The 23,617-nt window shown below is 36.0% G+C and overlaps 1 protein-coding gene across 5 annotated transcripts in view; it reads left to right on the forward strand.

Annotated features, from left to right (window-relative positions):
* LOC5570621 overlaps nt 1-8,701 on the forward strand; it is a 43,608-nt gene extending 34,907 nt beyond the window's left edge. For all 5 annotated transcript variants that reach the window (XM_021857318.1, XM_021857316.1, XM_021857317.1 and 2 more), the window contains one exon: nt 7,995-8,701. Coding sequence is in view for 4 of the 5 variants with exons in the window: in XM_021857316.1 (XP_021713008.1) it covers nt 7,995-8,017 (23 nt within the window). In the remaining variant the exon portion in view is untranslated. The remainder of the gene's footprint in view (nt 1-7,994) is intronic.
* The last annotated feature ends 14,916 nt before the right edge of the window (nt 8,702-23,617 follow it).

A 23,617-nucleotide genomic window follows, 5' to 3' on the forward strand; every position in this document is an offset into this window, starting at 1 on the left:
TTTCCAATTGGGAATTAGTTTTCTGCCAAAGCCTATTAGAAATAAGGTTGGTCTTTATTACAGTTAAATTTAATGCAAAACAATCTAGATCCTATTGAAACACTTTGTAAAAGCTACCGGAAAATTCACGTCGCTCTTACTTGTAGCGCCGGTGGAATGAACGAAGTTCAAAAGTTCATGCGTTCATTCTGGGCTACCTATGATTCACGTAAAAGCTACGTGGAAAGTGCGATGGAAAAAAAACCACGTATGTTTTCACGTAATAATGACGTTTGGATTATTTTGAGTGGATCACAGGGTTTGACGGTGCCAAAGGTGGTAGTCGGTCCCTAGTGATTTATCCTACCTCCGTTCTGGTCACGATCTTCAGATTATCGTGATTCGTCAACATTCGTATTGATAAAGTGGAGGGACATGGTTGAAATGGAGTTTAAAAGAAACGAATGTCAGAACAGGTATCCACCGGCGACGCCAAACGGACCAACGTAATGTGGTGTAATTTGGGATTTGTGGATTGAATACTGATATTTTTTGCCAAGCATCAATATGGGTGACTTTCGAGGATAGCGAAACGTAAGAGGGGTTAGGACAAGGTTGTGGATTTACTGGGTAAATCCATCACATTGGGGTTATGACTCTGTGTCTTGTCAGGAATAGGGTCTGATTGGTATGGTAGTATGCAATAGAGTTCGGAATTGATAGACAGACTTTGAGGAAAGAAGTTTTGAACGTAAGGCAGCAGCACCTTGGATCTTGGAGGGCGCAGGTCTGGAGAGTTGGGCAGCTGTTCATACTAGGTTACATTACGTAGAAAATGGAATCTGTTTTGCCGTGCACAAATTATGGGAAGTATTTGAAAATGTTTTCATGTTCAGATTGGGTAACGCAAGAGAGGATTTTTAGCTCTGCGTTATATTAGGAGGATATTATAGTGCATGGTCTACTGATGACTGTGTATTTTAAGGGTGATCGAATGAAAGCTTTGTTGAGTAAAGTTACCGTTGAATTTTTGCAGTTCGTAATTGTTTTGAAATGTTTGTCGGACAATAAGAAAATTTTCTAGGGTATTTGTTTGGATGCTAATGCATTATATTGATAAATCTAATTGTTCGTATCACACGCGAAGCATAGCATAACCCAATGTATAATGAAATTAGGTTCGAAGAAAGGATTAATATTTGATCACTTAAACTTTATGCTGCAAGATATTCTTAATCGTTTTTCTTTTCTTCTGATGTACAGGAATAACTGGTATATTTAGCTAAAATAATGAACAATCATACGCATAGAGCCTAGGGGTCATGCAGTTAGGATTGAAATTAAAATAATATTGCGCATTTCTTTCACACCACAGGTTTATCGCAGAAGTTTTTACATGTGCGGAGGCGTTGGTAGAGGTGCGCGATTGCGTCGAGTCGGGTCGGTGTTTTCAGCGGACTCATTTTTCGCAAATCGAAGAATGAGTGCTCTGAGGGCATCAACATGATTCAATGAGGTCCCACACTTTTATTTGCGCTTTTGCACTTGTAAATGTCTTACTAAATAGGAATACTTTGTGTTAGTGCAGGAGAATAAAATATAATTCATTAGAATTTTCTGATAGAGGCAGAGTTCACATGTTACTTAGGTATTTAAAAGCAAATGATAACCACATTAAATAATAGATAAACACTAATGGTCATATTTTTATATTTTCATTTCATCGCGGTCCTCATTGCTCGAGCGGAGACGACAAAACTCGAGGTGGATAGAATCGACGCAACTACGACACGGAAAAGAAACAGATGAGAAACTATCGATACATTTATTCAACTATAAAAACCACGTTTTAACGTAATGACTTCATTTCCTCTTCGTTACATTTATAGTCCCTCTGGCACTGAATCGAATGACGCATTCCGCTTTTTATTAGCAATGTCTTTGCTGTACGTTGAGCATGGTGTCGGAGGTGATGTGCTGTGTAGAACATCGGATGTTCTACACGGCACGCTACTTCCGGCATTTTGTTTGGCGTGCGGGATAGGCAGTGCTAGTGATGATATGAAGGCCGCTATTCGGTTTAGTGCCAGAGGGACTATATCTATTTAATGTATCTGAAGCTTGTGGGACCGCTTTAATTCCGGCGCCTGCTTGTGGAAGATCCCGGTGTGCTAAACGGTATAGGACATGTTAACGGGGGAGGCTTGGTAGGTCCTCACCCAGCCCGTGTCTAGATGGGCGGATAATTGTCTGCCAGGGTGTGGATTGAGCAATTACAATTACAATCACAGGGTTTGACGGTGCCAAAGTAGAAGGTGCACCATAATAATATTCGTCTGTGAAACATATCACCTTCCCAATACTTTGGCACACCTCTAACGGTTCATGATTTTCAAGAAACGACTGCATTCAGGCGGAGGATCTGTTAATATGTTCGGCATATTATCAGGTCCTCTTCGAACGGAGGGACCGCCAGGGCTCAGTAGTTACCGTAAAATGGGACGAATAGAAACACTTTCCGACATGTTTAAACGTGTACAACTTAAACCGTGTAGATAAAAACCAATTTTATTAGCCTTAAATATGGGTCGCGTCTTCATTTGCTAAGAACTCAATTGCTGTTAAAAAATAACAATTATATCGTACAAAGATTTATGAAAATGTTGTATGTTTCTATTCACCCCGCAATGGGGCGAATAGAAACACTGTTCAGTAAATATCAATACATTTTTTCATTTTAATGGAAAAATAGACACATTTTTAAGTGCATCTTGAAGAAATATCAACATGTATTTACTTAGTAAAGAAAAAAATTTAAATTTTCAAAACTAAGTTCAATTTGCGATCATTTTTGGAATCAGCCAAAATGGCGGATGTTTCAAGCTATCAAAAATTATTGCGATATCAAAATTTTCTTCTCAATTTTTTAATGAGAAATGTAGCAAAATTTTTAATTTGAAAATAGTCTAGGGATACTCTGTTGTTATTGAATTAATGGAGAAAAAACATTTCAGTAGGTTTTCAAAGTTTATCATTACATAATAGTCGAATTTCTAACTGAAGGTAGTTTTGTTTCTATTCGCCCCACTTTTTCTATTCACCCCGTTTTACGGTACTTATAAACCAGTGCTGGTTGCTGATGGTTCAGTTCGTTTACACAAGCTGTAGCATCCTTTGTACTAATCAGCTAACGTGTGAACAATTGTTTTATAATGCAACATAAGAATGGGTGAAACTGTGAGTTACACTCGTCGTTATAAAATAAGTTATTGTATAAGTGCTAATAACGATATTTGAAGAAATGTATGGTGATGACAATGGCATTAGAAGTGATTGTGACAGTTTTGTTTAAAGCACGTACATAATAATGATAATATGAACCCTACTAGTTTATTGATGGCCATAATACATTCTGCAATCATTTCTCTGAATTCGTGATAAAAGTGACAGCAAGTGCAGTAGAATTGATCGAAGTGATTTTATTTTTTCTGTAACTTTCTTAACCCTCTAATGCCCAAATTTTTATTTTCGATCTAAACATCATTTTTTGTTAGCTAAAATCGTTCCAATCACGTTTTGGACAATGATTTATTTTTATTCGCGGATTTGTGAATTTTGGTTTTTGATTTTTATAATTTTTATTTTTGAACATCCCTATCCTTTTTCATTTTTTCTTGAAGCCTCTTCTGGTATCTGATTTTTGGCAAAAATAGAAATTTAAATTTTCACAATACTTTTGAAAATATTGAATTTTTATTTTTTTTCTGGAACATATTTTATTTTCCGTGTAATTAACGGAAAAACAGGTTTGATATTATTTTTATACCACTAGGTTCTTCTTCTATGACTGATTGATTGTAGAAAATTATAAAAGGTGCCATTTTTTGTATTACACTGTAAACCCCAGGCATTTGTACGTTACAAAAGAATACAATTTTTCAAACATTTTTCAAAAATACAAAAATGTCTCAAAAGTCATAAAAATGTTTCCTTATATGCGTAATCTGAGCCAAGGTTTAAACCAAAAATAAAATCATTGTTATTTTAGAGCTACGAAAAATTACACAAAATTCCAAAGTGTACCTCGTCTAAAGGCGGGGTTGGGAATTAGAGGGTTAATCGTAGTTCGATTATCTTTCAATTATTTATTAATGATACCAGATGGGAAATGGTAATGAAAATGAATTATGAAAGTATTGTGACGTTATTGTGATATAAATTGTAGTTGTGATAGTAAAGTGATGAAACGGAAAGTATACATATATGATGTGTATTACGAAAGTTAATGAGTGATAAACGGTGGTATAAGTGATAGTGTCAAAAACAAAAGTGTGGTAATTATGTGACAGTGACTGATGAAATGAAATGGGGTATGAGAAGCTTTTAATAAAACTATTTCGTGCTTCATTTCAACCACTTTAGTAGCATTTCAAGTCTTATCATAGTTTTATAGTAGTCTGGAATACTAGACTTCAAAACTACGGCAAGGACTGATTGCTGCAAAGGTACACAGTGACCATTTGAGCAACATTGCTTGGGAATGTCTGTGTGATGAACGCAATAGAGGCTTATAAAGGCAAATGTAGGGAAGGAGCTTAGGGTAGATTAAAAGTCCCAGTACTACCCCTATCGCTACTGACAAAAAAAAACATAGCGAGCTAAAATTTTGCACGGTTGTTATGGGGCGCAAATGACATGCAAAAAGTGGACTGGAGCGAAAAATTAATATTTTTCATATAGGGGCAATGGGGGCAATATGAGCCACCTAGATTTAAGCAAAACAAACGATGTTTTGAACATAAAAATGCATTGCCTAAATATACCAGATTATTTTTTTATTGCACAGTCATCTTTATGCACCATTACAAGTGGAACACTTTGCTAGAAAATACGTTGAACCAAGTATCGCAATTTAGTACTGTTAGTATTACATGGTCTGTTTACTATGTATTATGTATCTTCAAAAAATTATTCGCTAGAATCAATAATGTCAAACAAAGCTAATACAATTTCCTTTCCAATAATGTACTCTTCACCAATAATTCTTCTCTTCTTCTTCTTTTTGGCATTACGTCCCCACTGGGACAGAGCCTGCTTCTCAGCTTAGTGTTCTTATGAGCACTTCCACAGTTATTAACTGAGAGCTTACTATGCCAATGACCATTTTTGCATGCGTATTTCGTGTGGCAGGTACGAAGATACTCTATGCCCTGGGAAGTCGAGAAAATTTCCAACCCGAAAAGATCCTCGACCGGTGGGATTCGAACCCACGACCCTCAGCTTGGTCATGCTGAATAGCTGCGCGTTTACCGCTACGGCTATCTGGGCCCCAATAATTCTTCTCTATACTGTTTTAAATAAAATTCGATTGAATGAGGTGGCTCATACTGCCCCGAAGGGTGGCTCATAATGCCCCATATGGTTGGTGACCACGTAGAAAAACATGGTTTTCCAACAAGCTCCTGAAATAATTTGCAAGTTGATGTTAAGGACATATAGGAAGGAATCCCTGTCATGGCAGTGAAAATGGCTTTCTCACACATACAAACACATTTCTGGAAGTCCACAATATATCTCAAAATAATTCACTTACCTACATTAAGTTCACTCCCAAATTGCTAACGAGACATCAGAACACTATTACCTTACGATTTCCGAAGTTTTAACACCAGTAGCTGGTGTAAATTTCATGAACCGTGCTAATTTTCAACACGGACGTTTAACTTTGTTACAATTGTTTACACTTATGATCCTGCGAACGAAGAACACTTTTCGCCGAATTTTACCACTTTCGCTAAACGTAGAACCTCCAACACAGTTTACTTTCACTACTTGTTAATTAAAGAATAATTACTGGTGGATTTCTTATGAAAACAACTTAAAATTTCACCAAACCGTGCTAAACACAATCACTTGATCACATCATTTCGTTTTTTTTATTTTTCTAATTTTACGCCGGCTACTCGCTTGCAAGGCTGTCAGATACGTTAATGATTACGTACGACATCAAGCAATCTTATTTAGTCGAAGGGGAAAAGACTCAAATTGAAGTAGCGATTACTGGCAACAACGTCTTATCAATTATAATTTCACTATTACCAACAAATAGGAGAATATTTTATGTGTACCACTACTTTTATACAGTTATTAGTGGATTCAAAGGAGTTTCACCTTAACATTAATTATCGACGTAACATGGAAGATAACATTTTATAGTACAAGTCACTTGCATTGAAACCATAATTTTAGCTGTTTTTCTATGTATTCCATGACTTTTTCCTTAGGCGGCCCATATTGCCCCGATCACCCCTAACCGTGTTCCAGGCTAATAAGCACCCTAAGTATGACTACGGGAGGGAAACTGCCAAAAGTAATTTTAATAAAACTAGTGCTTAAAAAACAGTGTTACAGCGGGAAACATAGCATATTCCGTCTGAGTATCAGCAAGAGTAAGAGCAAATTTGCAAATGGGTACAGTACTGACAAATGAGCTGTCATGCTTTTCAAGCTAAGCACCTTACAAAAAAGACCTTGGACCATTTATAGGATCAAATATAAGCCACACAGGTACTTCACATGACTTTGTTAGGCATTTGAACGACAAGGTGGGCTTTTATTTTCAAGCTGACAAATGACAATAAACATAAGTTAAACAATGTTATGGTAAAAATATCATACAATTACAAAATTTTCGGACAAGTGCGGCGACCAACTAAAATTTTCAACACATATCATGATAGTAAAGATTTCGGAATATTTACTGAATGGCAGATTGTTGTTTTTACTCGTTGTTTCAGTACATAATTTGATATTTTCATTTAAAGTTTTCATCTTGCTATTTTGAGTTAATTTCAAAATTTGATGTATAGTATATTATATGTTTTTATTTGTCAAAAATATAAGTTTTATATTATTTTTGTTTACCTATGTGTTGAAAATACAGGTTTAAAATTAAATCATTTTATTTGTGAGCGCAGAAATAAAAAAATGACCTATTAATTCATTACATTTTGCAGCATTAGCATTATTGTGTCAAGTCCAAGTCCAAACCATCTACCTAATTTCCCAAACCTATCCTACTTTCCCTTTCCTATGGCGTTTGCATGGTCAGCATAGACTATTCTATCATTACCTTTCTTATTCATCCTCCAAAGATAAAACTGATGAATGATACTTTTTTCGATGACGATATATATGTGATCCGTAAAGAAATTATCTGGTTTGCGGGTAGATTCATATTGAATTAACAACCTAGATAGAACTAAATGTGACATTATCATGTTGTTAAAATGTTAGCAATAATTTTCAGTAATTTCAACTCTTATTTATAACAAAAGCATTAAATGTTTAGTCATTTAATTATTCATCTCTACCCGGAATATCACATGCAGTTATACCATCAGTGCACAAGTAGCCGCTCATACCCGTTTTTACCACTCACTAGTGTAAAAACTGATTTTTCGCATTGAAATGCAATCTTTTTTTCACATGGATATTTTGTAGCAGCATCAACAACTTTCAAACAAAAATATTAAACATTATTTTCGTTTGTTAAAATATTTTTTTATATTAAAAACACAAGACCCTGTGAGCGGCTATTAAATCAGTATGTATTTATATGTGTGTTCCAATTGCACAAAAAAAAACAAGAACATTCAAAGAAATTGTCGATTTTAGTATACAGCTGTTGTAGCTTTGGCGTGACCATAAAAAAATGAAGATATATAACGATATTCGAAATATATTAGTAGTATAAATAGGAAATAGGAACACTCAGATGCATTGAGTATTTTTTATGAAAGTTTTTCAAATTCACTTTAAATTGTCTATACTTTGAGCTACATTGTGACATAAAATAGTACTAATTGACTCAATAGTTTTTTTATAATCATTTGAACACATAACCTGTCTTAAACGAGCGGAATCTGGTGCACTGATGGTACTTGTAGTTACACTTTTGCTTTACGTACTACAACTTTTCTCTCATTTCTATCTTTTTTCATTGCAAACTGCAGATGGATCCCCAAAAGACGAGTGATCGAAGCATTTCGCAACTGTAATGGAATAAAGTCGCTAGCTATAAGAATTCATACACAGTAATGCGTTATGTATGTTGTAAGTTACGGAAATTTAGAAAACAAAATAACAAAGGAAGATGAGAGGGCCGAATATTTGTTGTTTCATATTATGAACGCTATTATAAAACACTAATCAAATGACTGAATATGCCATGTAGGTATGGGGCGAAAAAGCATAACAAAAAATGATTACGTTTCCCTACAATTAAAAAAATGCGAAAAAATGGACTCAGGATTTAACACACAAATACACACAAGCATAAATCGACACAGAGTGAAGAGTAAAAGTAAAACAGAGAAGAAACTTATCAACAGCTTACTAACAAATCGTTCAACAAAATAAACAAATAAACAATGTACGTTCATCCCTTAGCGAAAGCGTGTGAAACAAATGAAAATGCCGTAAAACGAAAATTCATTGATCAGCGGGGTAACGTTGATCGGTTTGACCAAACGCGTGAAGTTCAAACAAACACTTTCTGTTGTTTACAATGCATGAATGTTATCTTCCAGTATTCATTTTTTTAAATTATTTAATCATTTTTTTTTTCGATATTTGAGCTGCGTAAATTTTTCAACTTTTGGAAAGTTAGATTCTTATGATTTCTAATATCTTTATCAAACAATCATGGCTCACATGAATTTCGAAAAAAATACAAGTAGTTACTTGAAATGCGGTCGTCGCTGAACACGAAATATTTTTCGGGTCTACCACGAAAGGCCGAATCAGAAAAGGCACAAAACACAAAAGGGTCAGTTGTTCGCCTTCTGTCGTGTCGTGTTCTCCTGATCTACATTCCATCCGCTCTGATTCAACACATAGCCAAGATACTTCATCTCCTCCAAGCAAAATTTGGACGTTTCTGCGGATATGGTCAGACCGGCATCCCTCAGCCTCTTGGCCACCTTTTCAAGCATCTCAATGTGTTCTTCAATCGATCTTGAACAGATAATGATATCATCGAGGTAGTGGAACACATGAGGCTCCAGATCTGCGAAGATATGAGTCATCAGCCGCGCCTGGGCCTGACTCGCTGTGCACAATCCGAATGGTACCACTTTAAATTGAAAATGGCCTCTTTGTGGTACCGTAAACGCTGTCACCGGACGGGATTTCTCTTCCAAAGGTAGTTGCCAGAATGCATCTTTCAGATCGATCGCTGATATGTAGTTGCACCCGCTGAGATTGTTCATGATGGCGGATATCTGTGGGATGGGATACCCCTCGTTCACATCACCGAGTTTAGGTGCCGAGCATCTAGGCAGACTCTGTACTGACCAGTCTTCTTTTTTACTACCACCAGCGGATTATTCCATGGTGAATACAGCGCTTCCTCTATAACGTCGAGCTCCAGCATTCTGTCGATCTCCTTATTCACTTCGTCTATTTATTTGTTTATACACCAACAGACAGTAAGCCCCAATGATGTTTTAAACTAAAAAATACAGTAAAATACTAAGTTGAAACTTAACAAAACAAGGCAACAAAATGTCAAAAAAAAATAAAACAAATGAAAGTCACAAATATTCACACAGAGAGTCGGGATAAAATTTCTACATAGGTACGACGTATTACTTGACGGGACAGGTGAAAATCAAACCCTTCAGAAACCCTATTGAACACGCGTTGAAGACCGACCATAGCACTGTTTTGGCCATAGTTAGTTCGTCGCAATGGTAACCTCAACATAGCATTGTTACGCAACGTCCTGGAGTGAGCACTCGCATTGATAGATTCCAGGAGCGCAGGACAGTCTATTCTTCCTGGAAGCAAGTCAGCCACTACCATCGCTCTATTGACGTCTCTACGGGTCTGCAGTGATTCCAGTTGAATGAGTTGACACCTACTTTGGTAGCTAGGCAACCGGAACGGGTCTCGCCATGGAAGTCGACGGAGAGCATAACGGATGAAGCGACGTTGCACTGACTCTATCCTCTCCACGCCGTTACGGTAATACGGATGCCAAACTGCGGAGCAATATTCAAGTGTGGCCCGAACTAATGAGCAGTACAAAGATTAAGGACAATATGGATCCGTGAAATCCTTGGCAATACGGAAGATAAAACCCAATGTCCTGGAGGCTTTCTCGATGACATAGGACAGATGGTGTTTGAACGTCAACTGAGCATCCAGAATAACGCCAAGATCTTTAACATCTTGTACTCGTTGAAGCACCTTTCCCTTGAGCTGGTAACAGAACAGGATGGGCTGCAGTTTGCGTGAGAATGAGATAATCGAGCATTTCTCAGGATTAACTGTCAATCGATTCATGTCGCACCAAACTACAAAAACATCTAAATCATGTTGAAGAACAACGGCGTCGGCGATGGTACGGACCCGCAGAAACTGTTTTAGATCATCTGCATGAGATAATCGAGGTCCTTTAATTACTGTGTTGACATCGTTGAAGTACAGCAAAAAAATCAGGGGTCCCAAATGGCTTCCTTGAGGTACTCCGGAAAGAATGATGAAAGATTCGGAAGAGAATCCTGCCAACTCCACAGTCAAGCGACGATCAGTCAGATACGAGCTGAACCAGCGCAACATTAGGCCCCCGACACCGAGCCTTTCCAACTTAGCGACAGTTATTGCGTGGTTTATTTTGTCGAACGCAGCGGTCAAGTCGGTATAGATCACATCCGTCTGGGCTCGACCAGCAAAGCTGTCGGCAATGTGTGAAGTAAGGCACAACAGGTTGGTCGTTGTGGAACGCCCCGATACGAATCCGTGTTGATCCTCACTAATGTAGTGTTTACAAAGGAACAGCATTGGTTTCATGACTATCAACTCGAAGAGCTTAGAAGTACAACAAAGTGCTGAAATTCCTCGATAATTATTGACATCCTTACGATCCTTACGATAGCCATAGCGGTCATCTATTCAGCAAAACTAAGCTGAGGGTCGCGGGTTCGAATCCCGCCGGTCGAGGCTCTTTTAGGATTGGAAATTTAATCGACTTCCCAGAGCATAGAGTATCTTCGTGCTTGCCACACAATATGCGAATGTAAAAATGGTCAATTGGCAAAGGAAGCTCTCCTCAGTTAATAACGGTGGAAATGCTCATAAAAACACTAAGCAGAGAAGCAGTCTCTGTCTCAGTAGGGACATAACGCCAAAAAGAGAAAAAGGAAGGTCATGCATTTAGTTGGTAACCTTATTTACAATAATTGAATTATTTTTAAACGAATCACCGTAACAATGGCAAATTAGAAAAAAAAACAACTCAATCAGCAAAATTAGGAGTGCGCGATGCTAATTTTTCATTAACAAATGAATAATTAAAGAAAGACACAAAAACTGATCGATGTTACCCCGGATCACAGTATGCATCTAATGAGGTTCGCTTAGAATTGTCGTCGGGAACGTATTGAGGAAAGAAACAAAATATATTGTATAATTACTTTTATTACTAACTTTAATTTATTTAAACTAATAATAAAGATTGTGATACTTGCCACATACAATTTATTTTGTTGTAATTACCTACTACATTTTACTGCTTCATGAATTGCGGTTCTTAACAGCGGACCATTTATAAGGTTACAGCTATTTTGAACAACCTAATCGAAACTTGCATTTTTTACAATATAATACTTCGTAATCAACTGAAACACCTTCGCATACAGGCACTATCTACTTTGTACACAGTAAAATCATTACTACACTATTACCCACTATTATTCACAATCTGAAACGTACTATTGTTTGTTAATGTCAGAAGGTCAACTTGATGCACAAAGCAAAATAAGTATTGAAGATTTTTTATGTTTATATATGAAATAGGTGTGATCAAGCTTTCTCAGGCTTAAAAGCGAAAGTTTGACAAAATATCTTCAACAATATTGCCGAAATGCAAAAAAAAAGGTGAAAACATGTTTTAAACTCTGTTCAATTTTATGAAGAAGCCCAGTTAACTCTGTTCAATTCTATGAAGAAGTCGCAGTTATCTTTTTTGAATTGAGATGTAATGAACAAAAACATTGAGTCTACCCTGTTTAGCACATAGTCGTTTGACACGTTCTAGAAGGAAGCTACCACAATGTAACAACTATGATGAACTCGAAATATCTAAGCAAAGACAACACCTGCGTACACTAACGCTCACTACATACAACCATCATTTGGTCATGCTGCACGAAAACGAAGGAACGAAGGGAAACGATGCCTCGTGTTTTTGGCTACGACTACGAAACATATAAAATTTGAAATGATGGTTCAAAACGTGGTGGATGGAAATTTTTGTCGGTTGTACATTTGTTTGTCTATGTTTTAGCTGTCGTATGTAGATGTAGTGTCCTAACGAAATGCAAAATTATCCATTTAACGAAACGACACCATTGTTGATATACTACAGTAAGGACGTCAAAATTTGAAAAATAGGAACAAAATGAAATGACCCGATTTTGTCAGGTTCCCTGTTTTGTCAGCCTAAAATTCATCGAGGGGCTGACAAAATCGGGTCATTTCATTTTGTTCCTATTTTTCAAATTTTGACGTGCTACATGGTTACATGGACTTTTAAGAGGGCGATGGACATGGGAGTAGTCAGTTTTTTTTTATCAGGGGCTCCCCCTCCCTTAAATTGGTAATATCGATTTTTAACACTTTTTTTGACAAATAACATAACATAACACTTTTTTTGACAAATTTAAAATAGGCTGACAAAATCGGGTCAAAAAGCTGACAAAATCGGGGTTAGACAAATTTTCAAGTATACAATGAATCGATCAGCTGTTCCGAAACGTAAAATGGACTATGACCCCTGGAGTTCTGCTACAGCGCACAGTTTGACGGATTGAGGTTTTAGGAGGAAAGATGGAACTCACGCCTTCAATTGATTTTACGTAAAAATAATGTTCTACAAAGTTGTTTCTAATATAAAAACAATTTTTTTGGTCGGAACGAAAATTAAGGTGGCCCTATGTTAAAAAAGATAACCATCAAAACTTTTTTTAATTTACGGAATATTGATATAGTTTGCTCTACAAAGTTGAAGATCGAAACATTTCAGGCTGATTTGATAAAAAAAAGTTTTTTCCTAGCTCAAAAATTGACCGTTTTAGAGCATTTTTCGCTATTGATGTAGGGTGGCCCATTAAAAATTGTTTTTTATTGTGTTTAATTTTTATTATTTCGAGTTTCTTAGTAAAATTGTCTTCCCATTACTTTCAAGACTAATTGAAACACAAACATAAAAGATATAGCTAATGGAAACAAATAGATAAAAGAGTCTTTTTGTAATAAAAAAATAATTTACTTCCTTGGACATAAAGTATCATCGATACTAATACATATGATATACGAATGCAAAATGAAAAATATGGCAAAGAAAGCTCCAAGTAAATAACTGTGGAAGTGCTCCTAACAACAATAACCTGAGAAGTATGATCTGTTCCAGTAGGCGATGCCAAAAAAAAAAAAAAAACAATATTAATACATTTTTTTCTGATGAAAAGTTAAAGACTTTTTGATAACCAAAAAAAAACATGTTTATATGTTTGTATAGTTGGAAAAACAAAATGAATTGTGGTGACATGACGATAGTGTTTGTCAGCTTAAAAATGTGAATAATCGTATTATACTTCGGCGGATCTGTTTGCTAATGATAAGACTGGTTCATATATTAATAACCGTTACTAACTGGTTTTTGAAGGAACTCCCAAATTTACTATAATGTTCAATTTTCAGGCATGGCTATCTCTAAATTATAGCCTTAATTATTCAAAACATCTAAACATGATCAAATAATGCATATAGTTATTCTTCTTTATCTAGCCTTGAAAGTCAGCGTCATAATCAGAAATCGTACTCTAGTAATATACCGTTCCAGATACGATATATCTCATACGGTGGACAAATTATTAGTAATTTGTCGGTGGACAAGTTACTAGCAATTGAGCATTCGTTACTTCCATTCAGAATGTTTCCCAAAGAGCCCGGCAAATCCCAGAACAGAAGTATTCGGAAGTTTGAGATGAGCCATGTCAGGAAATTCAACCGTGAGGTAAATTTAGAAGATATTTTCAAAAAAACTTTTCTCCTTATTTATATTGCTGAGGTCCTTTGACTCTTTTCGGAAGTACGTATATAAGAATATGAAATAAGTTAGTTTTTTATTCCGATTTAAAGCCGAAATATAATAATTGTCATACAAATAAAATCTTTTTTACATGTAAAAAAACGTTTGTTTTTCATGAAAAATGTTTATAACTATTCACCGACAAAATTGTATAGGCCTTGAAATATGCGTCTCAATCGTCTAAAGATGAAGGAATGACAACTTTGATGAGATATCTAAAAATAAAAAAAATATAACACAAAAACCTATTTTTGAAGGGCCACCCAACATCAATAGCGAAAAATGTTCTAAAACGGTCAATTTTTGAGCTAGGAAAAAACTTTTTTTTATCAAATCAGCTTAAAATTCTCCGATCTTCAACTTTGTAGAACAAGCTATGTCAATATTCCTTAAAATAAAAAAGTTTTAATGGTTATCTTTTTTTACATAGGGCTACCCTAATTTTCGTTCCGACCAAAAAAAAATGTTTTCATATTAAAAACAACTTTGTAGAACATCATTTTTACGTAAAATCGCAATAGGGTCCTAAAATGTTTAATGAAATCTTGTTTTTATGTAATAACACGAAAGAGCATGTTACTGAAACTACTTTAGTAATTTTTCCCGCTCAAATAACGACTATATCATATTTAAACTTGAATTTAAAAATTGGGTCCATAAATTAACCTTGACACTTTTGATCATGTTTGACGTTCGCTTAGTCGACAAAAACACCACAGGGGTTTTAGTTTTAACACTGGGGTTGTTCCTATCTGACATTTCGGAAGGGACACGGAAAGCAAAATACACCCACAATTTAAGTTTAAGCCAAGGAGTGTGACAAAATCTAAAAAAATGTTTTTTGAACTCAAACAAAAGAAAAACATTGAAAAATTGAGTAAACATGTGTTCTTGGCCTAACTTAAGCATTTTGCACTAAAATTGGGACAGGGCTTTAGGACCCTATTGAAGGCGTGAGTTCCATCTTTGCTCCTAAAACCCCTATCCGTCCCACTGTGCATTGGCCCGCCAATTATTTATGTACACAGGGGTACTGAGAGAGTCGAATATATCCTCAATGGGACGGCACTGGGGCAAGTTAGTCGGGTTCCTTTCTTTCAGCATGTACAAGCGTGTGCTAGAATAAGGGCGTAAGTGGCATGATTGATTTCTCTTCATAGATCCTCTCTTCAATGAATAAAAGTGACAAGATGCGATTTTGTTAGCATTTTTTCACCTTAGGACGCAAGATTGCATCGCTGTCTAGCGTTCTGAAGTTAAAAAAATGCTAACAAACTTGCATCTTGTCACGTTTATTCACTGAAGAGAGGATCGATGAAGAGAAATCGATCATGCGACTTACGCCCTTATTCTAGCACACGCTTGGCATGGTAAACCCGTAAAACCGTGCAACATGCTTGCTGTTTCGACGCCATCTTCGATTGAACTGACAGCTTCCGAGTCACCAATTTTTATGGAGTCCAGAGAGCAATTCTATTGAAGAGAAAAAATATACGCTCTTTACTTTAAGAGGAAAATAACCATCATTGTTTTACAAATTTACAAAACCAGTTTTTTTGCTCAAGAAAATCTATCATTACATTTGCTATCTGGAATACGATGATAGGGTTGTGCTAGGGGGCAATTAAGGCCCAAGTAAAAATGGTGCAAAAGTCAAAACTGAAAAAGCAGTTTTCTTCTTTTAAAACAAAAAAATGTTAAAAATAAAAACACACAGCTCTTTTATTTGCCAAATAAAAAGGCTGTGTGTTTTTATTTTTAACAATTTTTTGTTTTAAAAGGAGAAAACTGCTTTTTCAGTTTTGACTTTTGTGCCCTTTTTTCTTGCGCCTTAAATTAGCCTTCACCTTGAACAGTGCAAGCTCCCCCAAGAATATTTGAACTATCCTACTAAGTATGCACCTTGCTTATGGCATTTTTTGATCGAATGAGTCAATCCCCCTCTAGATTTGAGTTCAAGTTACGCTAATGGTTTCTATACGGTGGAAGTGTTTTTATTAGGCATTAGGTGTCTGCATTAGTCATTTTATTACAATGCGTGTATTCATTTCTGATGCTGATTTAGATCTTATTCGTATTTTTTTTTTTTTTTTTTGATGGAATAACTGAAAACTGATTTCATGGAATTGCTACTATTTTTCAAATGAGCTATTCATCATGTACTTTCAAATGCTTCTGAACAAACTAGTTAACTTATACCGAATTATACAATGGCAATCAGTCATCTCAAACGATATTATGCCATTATGGGTAGGCCCAATCGTAATCGTTGAGTAAAGCTTGTGTGCTTTTTTGCAATCGAGAAGGCGGTTATGAGCAGCTAGAAATTAAAACAAATGACTGAATTGATCTGGAAAAGGAACGTAATAACTGAAGAAAATAACAATTTTCCAGAACGGAATACATTACAAGCAAACAATAAGCAAGATTTGTGTCTGTATAATTGTAAGTAGTGAATATAAATTGAGGTGGAAAATTTATTGAAATTTTAATGAAGGGTAGTGACTAAAATAGAACTGGAAAAGTATATATCAGGAAACGATTTCAGTCCATTTCTGTCTTCTTATATGCATGTAGACGAATGCCATTTTATGAAAGGTAGTTTGTATTTTTGCGTAAATGAATGATTGCCTGTGCAATTACTCTAAACGACTTGAAGAGTGCATGTGAATATGGCATTAGTTATATAGAGCCAATGTGTAAATGTTTTAGAGGCATATTTAATGAACACAAAAATATTGGTACTAAAAGTTTTTTTTCCAAGAAGCACTTTCCTGAGAATTTATAACCCTTTCAAAGTTTGTTCAGAACAAGACAAGCTATACCCTTACTCCTTCCTCCGCTACTTCTTGATCGTATGCGACTTACTAAGCCCTGTGTAACAATTGTAGAAAACGCTCTTCTCAATAAAGTGAAGAACAAAAAATGCTTTGATGTCTATCGATATGCAAAAAAAAACAGTTTAATTTATTCCGAACCATAAAATTGTTACTTGATTCGAAGCTGAAAACACCTAACATACTAGGAGCTAAATAATTTAATGAAAAGTCTAAAATTGAAATATCCAACGTCAAAATGCAAGAAAATTGGTTTGTGTCTAGAACAATATGTAACCAAAGGAATGACAAATGAAAAGCAACATATAAGAACAATTTGAGATACACCAAATATCCAAAATAAAAATACGCATACTTTTTTTTATTTAACAAACAAATTAAATCCAATGAACTAAAATTTCGAAAACAACGTCGGAACCAGAGGAACGATTGTTATGAAATTCTGTATACCAAACTGTCCGCTGAGCTAAACAGCTGAAACAGACACAGAGGGTTGAGGTGCAAGCTGGAGATGTTTGAAATTATTCTATTTGCAACAACGTTACATGCACGTTGGACTAAAGCGGGCAGTGCAAGATATTGCATCTCGAACACGATGGTAAACCTTCGTTAATATGGAATCCTTTTTCTCGAATATATCAGAATAAAATATGCAAAGCAAAACTGATCCGAGTTATGATGTGTATTCTAATTTTATCCGAAGTTCTTACTGTTACAAAGATATGTGGAGGGCGTGCTAAGGAAATCTCGAAAGTTTCGAGATAGCTATTTGAAAAAGTATCATATCTAGGTAGGGTAAGGAAGGGCAAGATGGGTCAGGACCTTTTTTTGTAAATAACGCGGTACGTCGACCGGCGTTAAAAAAAAAACCTAAGTGTAAGCTAATTAATAGTCATTAAGTTTGATACCCGCCTCTTAATGAGCACTCAAAATAACCCACACGTCATTGCTACGTGAAAAATCACGTAGATCATCTGGCATTCATTTTCCTTGACTTTAATAGGGTTTTAAAGGCCTGTACCAATTTTAGTGCCGAACGCTTAAGTTTAGGCCAAAAACACATGTTTACTCAATTTTTCAATGTTTTTCTTTTGTTTGAGTTCAAAAAACATTTTTTTAAATTTTGTCACACTCCTTGGCTTAAACTTAAATTGTGGGTGTATTTTGCTTTCCGTGTCCCTTCCGAAATGTCAGATAGGAACAACCCCAGTATTAAAACTAAAACCCCTGTGGTGTTTTTGTCGATTGAGCGAACGTCAAACATGATCAAAAGTGTCAAGGTTCATTTATGGCCCCAATTTTTAAATAGACCATTTCCGTGGATTTTTTTTATTGGCTTATATGCTTTTTGTCAATTTACTGAACAAACTTTCCTAAGGAACCGGTATGTTTTGAAGCCTCTAACTATTGGAAAACAATGAAAAACTGGCGGCACGTTAGTTCACCCCTTGGTCCCCTACAATTTATTTCTCTCCGAATTTTATCTGACCCCTTTTTTCCCTATGATTTTTTCTCCACATCGTGGTGAATATCGATCAGCTGGCTCGGATCAATCATGACAGATCGAAGCACTCATGGGGACGTCGCGGAAAATTCTCCATCTCTGTCTCTCTTCCATTAACCTCAATTGACTGTCCTGCTCTTGACGTTCCTACTGGAATTGTTTATATTTGTTTGTACGGAGTTGACATTCCCTGCGGGAAATGTTGATATTTTTCATATGGAGTTTCAAGGTTATGTTCTATTTGCTCAAAATATGTTGTTTTTTGTCAATCTGATCACAAGCAGCAGCTTCACCAAGAGGAAAGAAGTTTTGGTTTGATGATGGATTCGGATTTCACGACGAAACATTTCACAACCACCATCTCCTTCGCCTGGGGCTGCTGTGATGCACCTTAAATATAAAAAGAGTCCTGCTCCCTTCCGGTTTTATGGTCGATCGGGGAGTGGCAATAAGGATTTCGCCGCGTAGCAGCATACTATTTTTGAAGCTGTTTCACCCTGAGAGTTTTACCCCAACTGGAAATCCGGAAGACTGCAAGAGGTCCTCGATTGGCTTATCCATCATTTTGTTTAGATTCCCCCAGCTTCCATATGTATCAAGTGAGCAGAACAAAATGTCGCGTGGAGAAATCTTCGTCCCTTTTACATTTTGTTGCCGGACACGGGCCGGAGGGGAGCAGAACCCTTTTGTAAACTATCGTGGAGCACCGCAGCGGCACCGGACAGGGAGATGAAGAGGATAGTTGATGTGGTCGTGAAGAATTTCGTGGTGGCGGAGGACCTTCAGATTGGTAGAATGGATTTCGAAAATGACAATTCTATAGGGAGACCTATGAGAGGAATATTAAACCGGGAAGCACTCATGGTTCCGGTAAACAAACGGGGAAGCGGGCTTCACTGTTTTGGCGACCGTTTGACCACATAAATGCATCTGAGCTAACGATAGATTTCTCCGCAATGTTCTGGATTTATTCAGGTGTCGAAGATAATGGATGCGTGTCACTATTTCCTTCTTTTATTTATTCGCTGTGCTTATGCATAGCAAATAGTGACGTCACTATTTGCTCAACATAAGCATAGCGGAAGAATAAAAGAGAAAACTAGTGGCATGCATCCAAGATCTTCGTCACCTGAGTTGATCCAAAATATGGATTTCTCCGATTCTTCCGTGTGTTCGATTTGAAACTGACATTTCATTATATCTACAAACACTCAACGCAGGGGTGAGATTGAAATTTGTGGAAAAATCTCCAATTTGTATACCCACAGGGTTGAAACAACTGTGCCGCACGACAATTTCTACATCAAAAAGTGGTGAATATCCATGTTTTCAAAAAATTATAATAAAATAAGGAGTTCATGTAAATTAGTTCTAAAAGCGTCAATAATCATTAAACATAATCGACTTTCGAAGAAAAATATAAAAATAGGGGGTGAGATCTGACGGAAATGGTCTATTAAAGTTTAAATATGATATAGCCGTCATTTGAGCGGGAAAAATTGCTAAAATAGTTGCAGTAACATGCTCTTTCGTGTCATTAAATAAAAACAAGATTTCATTCAACATTTTAGGACCCAATTGACTAAGATTATATTTACTAGAACATTTTTAAACACCAAATGAATACCCAGTAATTTTTACCGCGGTGACCCTATCGCACTTACGTGAAAATCACGTCGGTCCTAAAGTTCATTCTGAGATTTGCATTCGCATTTATTCGGTGTTGTGATCAAATGCGTAGAAGATATCCAATAGTTTTACTCGTTTTTTCTAAGAGCTTTGGGATGTCCACTCGAAATTAGTTTTCCGATTTCCGGATGCCTGAAAGTTTAGAACCAGGTGACATCATTGTTTCGTAACTGCATAGGGTAGGTGTACCAGTTTTGGCCACCCTAAGGAAAAATATTGTTTACACATAAATCAAAAGACCTTTGGTTACTGTCAATACATAAAACGAATGCTTTCAATCCATGCTCAGCAGGGAAAACATGAAATCTAATCAGAAACTTTGTTTTTGTATTAAAAATGGGGGTAGTGAATACTGGACCACTTGCACCAGTATTGGCCACGATTTTAATTTCGGTTCCTGAATTTGCCACCTACGTTGATTTCTTATGGAGGGTGGCGAATCAGGAACACCATGGCGAAAAATAGGTGCAAAGGACCAACATTTTTAAGGAAAATGATTTTTTTCTATTATTTTCTGAGAACACTAAACACTAAACAATTGGCAACCATATATGTCGTAAAACGGTATATAATGTGGGGTGGCGAATAACTAGTACATGGCGAATACCGGTACAGACGATAGTGTTTGTCAGCTTAAAAATGTGAATAATCGTATTATACTTCGGCGGATCTGTTTGCTAATGATAAGACTGGTTCATATATTAATAACCGTTACTAACTGATTTTTGAAGGAACTCCCAAATTTACTATAATGTTCAATTTTCAGGCGTGGCTATCTCTAAATTATTGCCTTAATTAATTAAAACATCTAAACATGATGAAATAATGCATATAGTTATTCTTCTTTATCTAGCCTTGAAAGTCAAGGTCATAATCAGAAATCGTACTCTAGTAATATTCCGTTCCAGATACGATATATCTCCTACGGTGGACAAATTACTAGTAATTTGTCGGTGGACAAGTTACTAGTAATTGAGCATTCGTTACTTCCATTCAGAATGTTTCCTAAAGAGCCCGGCAAATCCCAGAACAGAAGTATTCGGAAGTTTGAGATGAGCCATGTCAGGAAATTCAACCGTGAGGTAAATTTAGAAGATATTTTCAAAAAAACTTTTCTCCTTTTTTATATTGCTGAGGTCCTTTGACTCTTTTCGGAAGTACGTATATAAGAATATGAAATAAGTTAGTTTTTTATTCCGATTTAAAGCCGAAATATAATAATTGTCATACAAAAAAAAAATCTTTTTTGCCCCAACTACATTTACATGTAAAAAAACGTTTGTTTTTCATGAAAAATGTTTATAACTATTCACCGACAAAATTGTATAGGCCTTAAAATATGCGTCTCAATCGTCTAAAGATGAAGGAATGACAACTTTGATGAGATATCTAAAAATAAAAAAATATAACACAAAAACCTATTTTTGAAGGGCCACCCAACATCAATAGCGAAAAATGTTCTAAAACGGTCAATTTTTGAGCTAGGAAAAAACTTTTTTTTATCAAATCAGCTTAAAATTCTCCGATCTTCAACTTTGTAGAACAAGCTATGTCAATATTCCTTAAAATAAAAAATGTTTAATCCTAAAATGTTTAATGAAATCTTGTTTTTATGTAATAACACGAAAGAGCATGTTACTGAAACTTCTTTAGCAATTTTTCCCGCTCAAATAACGACTATATCATATTTAAACTTGAATTTAAAAATTGGGTCCATAAATGAACCTTGACACTTTTGATCATGTTTGACGTTCGCTTAGTCGACAAAAACACCACAGGGGTTTTAGTTTTAACACTGGGGTTGTTCCTATCTGACATTTCAGAAGGGACACGGAAAACAAAACATACCCAAAAAAATTTTCTATTATTTTCTGAGAACACTAAACACTAAACAATTGGCAACCATACACACTTAAAATAAATCGCAGTATCCTGTGAAATAAATCACCGAATTCGAACTGTAAACAACAAAAATACAGATTTTCCTGTGAAATCTATTATTTTACCGAAAAAATCCGTGAAATCGACTATTTTACCGGAGAAAATCAGTGAAATCTACTATTTCACCGGAAAAAATCCGTGAAACAAACAATTTCATGTAACCCTGCACGCAGCGAAATGGACTATCGAATTTCATACATTTTGCCTCATGAAAGGTGGAACGATTATTGCAATACGAACGCTTCATGTATCGTTTTAGCATCACTACATATCAAGGCGTCGATAGGCGTGTGGTGTACGCTCGGGCCTATCGATCGCAAGGTTCTTGATTCAATTCCAGGTTGCCGCGAAAGCGTTTTTTGTTTTCAAATTCTGGTTTCATAAGGCAAATTTATGAATTTCAATCCGATTTCTTGTGGCGAATTTTCATAAGGGGTTCCTATGTTTATCGATAGTCCATTTGCCTGAGTGTGTGAAATACTAACGAACAGTTCGGTAACAGCATTATTTTCACCGAACTTCTGTGAAATCGTGTGACAGCCGCTCTGGCAGGCATGAGCATCCTTTTCTTTCAATTTTTGCACATCATTATCAAGCAGTGAAAGCTAGCTTAGTGGTAGCAAGCCTGCTTCCTGATCGGAAAGTCGGGAGTTTGATTCCCTGTCGTATCATTTTCTTGTTTTTCTTTATGATTTTGTTCAGTAATTTTACAGATTGTTCGGTGATTTTTCACCGTACCTTCAGCTGTTGAGATTACGGTGAAATTTCACCGTAATCCGTAATTTTTTTTAAGTTTGTATATGTCGTAAAACGGTATATAATGTGGGGTGGCGAATAACTAGTACATGGCGAATACCGGTACACCTTCCCTATTGTTTAAACATTTTTAATGAAAAATTTTGATACATAGTTGATTTGAATTTCAAACTATTCGTTTCCAAACTATAGATTATGAAACAATATCCTCAAATACATATATTTTTTTTCACCTTTCAAAACCTCTTTGAAGGATTTCATTAATTCTCAAGCTGCTGGCATTTCTATGTCAAATCTATATAAACATAAAAACAACCAATTTTCATGATTCTTTCACATTTGAGATTGTGATGTGATGTGATGTGTTTGTGTGTATAAAATGCTCAGAATATTCACTGGGATAGTCGAATAATAGTGAACGACAAATTATTTTTGCATGGACGGTTCGTGGCGTTTTCAATAGCCTACTTGATGGTGGTCCAATGGCACTGCTCCTGTTTCATAAGCAGAAGATCATGGGTTCAATCCCAGGCCCGTCTCTTTCCTCTTACGTTGTTGTAGTTGCATCTCCACTTGCTTATGTCTTCCACTCTTAATATATCACAGTTGAACTATCACAGTTCATAACATTTGCTAGAACCCGAGACAGACCAAAAAAACCGTTTCCTTATGTTTCCATTCTTCCATCATTATAGCACGCCTTCCCTTACGCCTGATGCGTAGGCAGTCTGCTAACCAAACAGCAAGCCTCTC

The sequence above is a fragment of the Aedes aegypti genome, chromosome 1 (genome assembly GCF_002204515.2).
Source record: "Aedes aegypti strain LVP_AGWG chromosome 1, AaegL5.0 Primary Assembly, whole genome shotgun sequence".
Taxonomy (NCBI): Eukaryota; Metazoa; Arthropoda; class Insecta; order Diptera; family Culicidae; genus Aedes; species Aedes aegypti.